General features: G+C 37.9%; 1 protein-coding gene across 1 annotated transcript in view; it reads right to left on the bottom strand.

The window, feature by feature from the left end:
- CLASP2 (cytoplasmic linker associated protein 2) overlaps positions 1-7342 on the bottom strand; it is a 152608-nt gene that overhangs the window by 91247 nt on the left and 54019 nt on the right. Inside the window, exons 11-12 of the mRNA XM_015561252.1 lie at positions 5173-5331; positions 2661-2731 (exon numbers count right to left, since the gene is read on the bottom strand). Of these exons, the coding sequence (XP_015416738.1) occupies positions 2661-2731; positions 5173-5331 (230 nt within the window). The remainder of the gene's footprint in view (positions 1-2660; positions 2732-5172; positions 5332-7342) is intronic.

The raw sequence follows: 7342 nt of genomic DNA on the forward strand, positions 1-7342 counted from the left end.
AGAGGCGGGGGGGCGGCGGGGGGGGGGAGTCCCCAGAAAGTTCCCAATAGCAAAATGAATTTGCCACACACCAATCACTATGCTGAATCCACATGATGAAGTACAGTAGGCACACCCTGCTGTAGCCTATATGCAAATATAGGTTATATGCAAATACTACTCCATTTTATGTAAGAGACCTGAGCATCTGCAGATTTGGGTATCCATGGGGATCCTGGAATCAATCCCCACAGATTTCTAAAGACAACTGTATAAGACATGTTTTTGGTCATCTTAATTGTCATGTACTTAACTTACTTTAAGGTTCCAACTATTTCTATGGTAAGTAGTTAAAAAAGACTAAGAGTTCCCCATACATTTAACTTAAAATGCTTGTCAAATGTAAAATTAACAAATTTCATTTAATTTTAAAAATACTTATCAAATACCTACTATGCACTAGAAATTGAAGATATACAATGGTAATCAAGAAAGATGTGATGGATTTTCTATTTTTACAATGTTTCCTTAAAAAGATACACATTTGATTTTTAATCAAATATCTGTACATTTTCTCCTAAGCCTTCTAGTCCTCAACTTCTTCAACGGTCTCATTCTTGAGCTTCTCTTCTTTCTTGGCATCTAATGACAATACTTTTTCTCCACCTATCTTTAAACAAGTGCTCACCTAGTTTGTGTTGATCTCAGCCCACTTCCCTTTATAGTCAACTTGGGCAACATCATCTGTTCCTGACTACCAGCTATGCTTCTCACATCTAGATGTTGGTTCAATTCAACATCTTTACATAGGCAGGCAGTGAAAGTCAACTCAAACACTACATACAAAAGAACGTATGAAATTTTACCCTCTCAAACCCACTCTTTTGGCCCATATTATACAGATCAGGAAATGAGAAATCGGGAAATTAAATTAGGTTGCCCAAAGTGATAGAGCTGTAACCCCTGGCATTCTGACTCCAGAGTTCACAGTCTAAAACATTTGACATCACCACTCTCATGCATACCGAATTATCAGGTCTCCTTTCTACACTTGAAATCCTTTGAATTTATCTATTGAATAAAATATCCTTCAATCAATTATCAACAATATAGCTCTAGTTCAGACCCTGCCTCTCTTCAATGAGTTATTAATATTCCCACTTATTTAAACCTTGTGCCTTCTTAATCACTGTTCATAGCTGGAATAAAGACTAGGATCGATGACACTGCCTCCTCAGCAAAAAACGGTCAAAGAATGGAACAATGTCAAAATTCCTCTTTATGACTTTCAAAGCCTTCTATACTGACTTCAACCTACTCCTTCCTCCTCCACCCTATCAGGCACTTTTCCTACAGAAACCTTCCACTTATGTGCTCTGGCCTCAGTGGCCTGACAGCTCTGCAGTGAGTGGCAGCTTTACATCTCTGTTAAGTTATACCCCACTCACTGCTCCTACAGTTATTGAATTGCTTTCCCTTCTCAAAGAGTTCTATGATGTACTTCCCGACTCCCTCTTCTCTGTTACATTCCTATCCCTCAATTACCATTTTCCTCAACATAAGTCAGAGATTGGTCAACGTTTTCTGTAAAGAGCCAGAACAGTAAATATTTCAGGCTTTAGGAACCACATGCCATTTCTATTTCTTATTCTTCTTTATTCCCCCTTTCACTCACCCTCCCAAAACGTTAGAAATAGCCTTGGCCGGTATAGCTCAGATGGTTGGGCATTGTGCCATGTACCGAAAGATTGCCAATTCGATTCCCTGTCAGGGCACATGCCCAGGGTTATGGACTTGATCCCCAGGGGGCGTGCAGGTGGCAGCTGACTGATATTTTGCTCTCACATTAATGTTTCTCTCTCCCTTTATCTCTCTCTAAAAAAATCAATAAAAATATGAAAAAAACACATTATAAATAGTCTTAGCTTGTGGGTTGTACAGTCTTAGCTTGTGGGTTGTACCATTTGGCCAGCGAGCTGTCATTTGCCAACCCTCAAGGAGAGAGTTAATGAACAAGTGTCACCAAAACTCCAAAACAAAGTCAATAAGGATGTCTTATCCATCTTCTTCCCAACATTCAAAGTATTAAAAAATATACTCATCAAACTTAAAAGAGAAAGAATTCTTTACAATTTTCTCAAACATCAAATGCACAAATCTCGTTTTTGCTGTCTTTGTTACTGATGGTGGTATTAAAATTTGTAGGAATCATAAGAAGAGAGGGTGACTGATTGACCTGATATGACTGTTGACTCTATGTACTATGTTCAATTCTACTAATGTGCATCTCATTTAATCCTCAGATCCTATGGGACTGATATCATTAGCCCTATTAACAAGTGGACACTGAGGTTTAAAGTGATTCAATAATTGCGAAGGCAGGACAGTCAATTAGTGGCAGCTATAGGACTGCAGCGGAGGCCTGACTCCAGACTCCGAACTCTCTAAAAACCAAGCAATCAGCGACCCAAATAAACCAAAGCTGAATACGACAAAACTGAGAAACGTGGGTAGTCATAATAACTGCTTCATTCCTTTTCCCTTATATGACATAAGATAAACAATTTTATTAAGGTTTCTAGAAGGCAAGAAATTAATAACAATTTTTGCACCAGACTAAGAATAAAACAAAATGCAATATTAAGGCCATACTAAAAAAAATTTTTCCTCTCCAAACTTACCTTCTCACAGGAACTGATTTTGATGTGCAATTGCTTGTTATTAAAGGTATAAGTCTGGGTACATGAGTATGCTGAAAAAGATGTTTTAGAAAAGGTTGAAAAATACTGGGCACTTCACATAATCCCCTCTTTTATTTGTCTTACATTCACGTATTTATATTAGTATAGGACAAAAGATAATAAAATCTGATTTTGAAAGAAATTAAGGCCAGTCAAAAAGTTTTCCCAAATTAGAGTACTAGTAATGATAACATAGTTCAGAAGGATAGGTGTGGTTGTAATATTATAAAGACAAGCTAACTGTACAACTGCAAAGAACCGTTAGGATGGTGTGATTGGGGGGGGGGCACTAAGAGAAGTTGGGCATGTATTTGTTATATTTTCTGAAGTAGCATGGCTCCTCCTGGTAGATGATAAAACTGCTGTGTAATCAAAGTAGGTAATCAGTGTGAATCTACATACCTAACTATTGGGAATGCACTTTGAAATGGTGACTTTGGCTGAACTACAGCTCTCTAGAATTCAGGTAAAGTTCAATAGGTATAATCTTCTGACTTCTATTAATAATTCTTATGCTCTTCTTTCGTGAAGCAAATGCTAAAAAGTTCAACATAGACATAATAAAATAGTAACTAAAGTATACAGTTTTGATGCTTTAAAGCTCTATTTTCCTTCTGAGTTAATGGTGCAGGCTGGGTTACCTATGAAACAGGGTCTGAGATAAGAGTTTAGCCTGAGGCTATTAAGACATGCCCTTGGGATCACCTGTGGAAGATATGAAAAGGAAACAGGAGTGGGCAGAGGAAGAAACTGACCTATGATATGGCCCAAGGATATCTTATCTAAAGGCCATTAGGGAGCTATAGAGTTAAAATGACCCTTCAGCATAGTCTCCAATTGGTCCAAGATGGCCAAACCTTTACACTTCCACATCAATCAGTTAATGGATGAGGGCCATACTGAGAAGGGGCAAGACCGTGGGAAAGGCAGCTCCCTGCAATTGAGGCAATCCTTGAAGAGGCTGGCATTTGAAGGCTCTCTGCCAAGAGTGCTTCATTACAAGTCTTCACTGAAGTAGAATGTGCGTACCACATCTGCCACAATTAACTCAACCGAAATAAAAAACTTTTTTTTCAGCTACTACAGAGAGAAACCACCCATAGACTTAAAGCTGTTCAAGAGACTAGTGCAAGAGAGTGCTTACCTGCATGTTATTCAACTGTTACATTCAGTATGGAAGCACTCTATGGACCTACTCCTTAGAACATCCAGAACTCATTCCTCAAACATTACTATGGAGGTAAAGTGCAAGGACAGTCCCTAAGCCACACACACAACCATCTCTCACTCACCAGCCTCCTCCTCTCTCTCATCATCTCCCCAAGGCCTGACTGCTGATTAGCCCACCTCTAACACATGGCAGGGATGGGGAGACACCTAACTATTGTGACACTATATTCAGGGGTAGCTGTGCCAAAGGAAACTAAAAAATGACCCTCGCAATGACAAAACATTCAACGAAATACTGAGAACAATTCAGACTTTAACTTATTAATATCAGTAGAGTTAACAACTTGAAAAAAAAAAAGCTTCTCTAGAATTAAAAAGAGAATGAGGAATCAAATAGAGCAATCTAAGGAAGTAGTCCCCTAGGAAGCAAACAAAATACAGTAGGTCCTCAGGTTACGTCGGAGATCTGTTCCTACGGTGCGACATAACGCGATTTTTGCTGTAAGTCGGAACCCACCTATATAAGCACCTACGTCACTCACATGGAGCACATACACAGCAGTAATGAAGTGAAACAGTAAAAAAAAATTAACAATTCCCGACCTTTACTTGTGGTAAATAAATAATAAAAACATAAAGCACAAAATTACATACGTCGAAATGACGGAACTTTTTTTTAAATAAATAAATGGGAGATGGCAATGTAACCATGAAACGACCTACGTCGAGTCCAATGTAACCTAAGGACTATCTGTATATAAAACAGGAGATAACATAAACAAAAACCCCACCTGATTGTATTTTCAGTGAGATGGAGGAACAGTATGTATATCAATAATATGATAAGCTCAAGAACAGCAAAATGGATACTGTCAAGTGAGTAGAATTTAAGGGGGGGGGGATTTATCTTTTTATCTCTGTTCTTTCGGGTATCTTCAAGATATGGACGATGAGAAATAGTAAAAATTTCCCTGTCATCATTTACCGCTGTCTATAACATTTTTACTATTTTACATCTATAGCCTGTTACTACCTGTAACATTGTTAGAAGTGCACACATACATGCATACATGTACTCATGTGTATATGTTGTTAAAAATGTTTGCTTTGTAATACTCTGCATTATTTAAATGTTCCAGAATAACTATAATTACCATGTATTGCTTTTATTATCAGAAAAGTAATTCAAAAGTAATTTTTCCTTTGGAGTTAAAAAAATACCAGTAACTTATTTAAGGACATTTTTAAAAGGGGAAAGGAGGGAGAGAAGAGAAGAACCTACCCGAATGATGAACCTGATTGCTGCACATCCGGAAGTTGCCATGACTTTTGCACTATTGGGGACGAGATTAAAAAGTGTAGGTACAATGGCCTCAGCGCCATGATCAAATCTGTTTCCCAAAACTGTTGATAGATGGCTATAAAGGAAGACAAAAATGCTTTTTTAAAAATAGTTTAACATTAAATATAGGTAGGACCATATAACTTTAAAATATTCTTTTACTCAACTTAAAATTTTTATTTTATTCAGTTTTTATGACAGAAAGCAAAAGAAAGATAGGAAAGCGTAAATACATATATTTCCTTCTCTTTCCCATCTTTTAAATATCAAGTCCAAAGTTGAAATTTGCCATTTTACCACCTATTTGCAATGGCGCTTGGAGAAGCTATCTGATCTCAAAATTTAACCATTAACATTACAGGTAAAAAATGTAGCTGTTTACCCTGACCTTTACCTATCTCCATCATCAGATATTTCCATACTAATGTACCAATATGAATCTTAAATTCAACATCTTTTGTAAACAAGTTCAAAATCTTACCCAAATCAGTACTCCTCAAGATAATCTCTCTTTCTATTAATGGTATCCCCCACTGTATTAGTAACAAATATCCCCTGATATCTTTGGAGTAGGATTTCAGAGTTCTTGATTGAAAATACAACTCTATCATATACTAGTTAGTTGGACAATCCTAGGGATACCTTATTTGTAGTTAAACAACAAATCCAACTTTTAATTTTATGATTTTAGTTAAACCACTTAGGAAGAATGCTGCAATCACAATTCTGAAAATGCTTGCATTATTGGTTAATGCCTATATATTTATATCTTACTTAAAATACATGGTTGGGATACATTTAGTTCCAAAAAATTCAGGCTCTTGATTCAGAGAACTCTGGAAAATGTTGCTTACTTTATCACTTCCAGAAGTTCTTACTGGTATATAGGCAGCTGCAATTCTCACATGCACAGGTTAGTATTCAGCTAGACCAGTGGTCGGCAAACTGAGGCCCCGTGAGTGTGGCTCTTCCACAAAATACCACGTGCGGGCATGCACATACAATGCGATTGAAACTTCATGGCCACACTCAAGGGACCAAAGAGCTTCATGTGGTTTGCGAGCCGCAGTTTGCCGACCACGGAGCTAGACTCATGGGATCCCCTATGGAGATTTCTACAGCTCTTTTTGTGTGTATATCTCTTCTCTCCAGTCTTCTTGGACTGTAAATTTTAGCTACTGAGCTGGCCTGGTGGGTCAGTTGGTTGGAGTGTCATCCTATAGAGCAAAGGGTTGTGGGTTCAATTCCCGGTGAGGGCACATACCTAGGTTGCAGGATAGGTCCCTGGTGGGGGCACATATAGGAGGCAACTGATAGATGTTTCTCACATCAATATTTCTCTGTCTCCTTCCCTCTCTCTCTAAAATCAGTAAGAACATATCCTTGGTTGAGGTTTTAATTTTTTTTTAGCTATTTCACCCTTCAGAAACTCCAATCTCTTGTTTCTTCTCAACTTGGTGCGACTGCCTTGCTCTGCTTGAGTTCTCCCTCCCATCCCCATGGTCCAGAAAGTGCTTCAAGGTCATAACTATGCTGATCATATTGTTCACAAGATTTGATTCTTTCAAGAATCATAGTCCCCCTCTGGCCGCTGTCTATTATTTTAAAAAAGGTGTTTTACATATTCTGTTGCTTTCTGCAAGAGGGGTAGTCCTCTACCAGTATTGTATCATGGCCAAAAGCAGAATTCTCATCATGGAATATTTTTCTTTTTGTAGTTTTTTATTTTTATTTTTTGAGAGAGAGAGGAAAAGAGGGATAAGGAGAGTAAAACACCAATCAGCTGCCTCTTATAAGGCCCAGCCAGGGATTGAGTCCACAATCCGGGCATGTGCCCTGACTGGGAATCAAACCAGCCATCTTCCAGTGCACAGGACAGTGCCTAACCAACTGAGCCACACCATCCAGGGCTGGAATACTTTTCAAGGTTACATTTCGTGGATTTTCATTTTGTTTTGCAATAGAGATATATTCAATTATTTTGGTACACTGGTATACTGACTTGTATCTAGCAATCTTGGTAAAGTGCCTTAATTATAATTATTTATTATAGATTCTCGTGGTTGTCAGGATAGATAATTATATCACTCATTAAAAATGGGAGTTTATT

The sequence above is a fragment of the Myotis davidii genome, unplaced genomic scaffold (assembly GCF_000327345.1).
Source record: "Myotis davidii unplaced genomic scaffold, ASM32734v1 scaffold395, whole genome shotgun sequence".
Classification (NCBI taxonomy): domain Eukaryota; kingdom Metazoa; phylum Chordata; class Mammalia; order Chiroptera; family Vespertilionidae; genus Myotis; species Myotis davidii.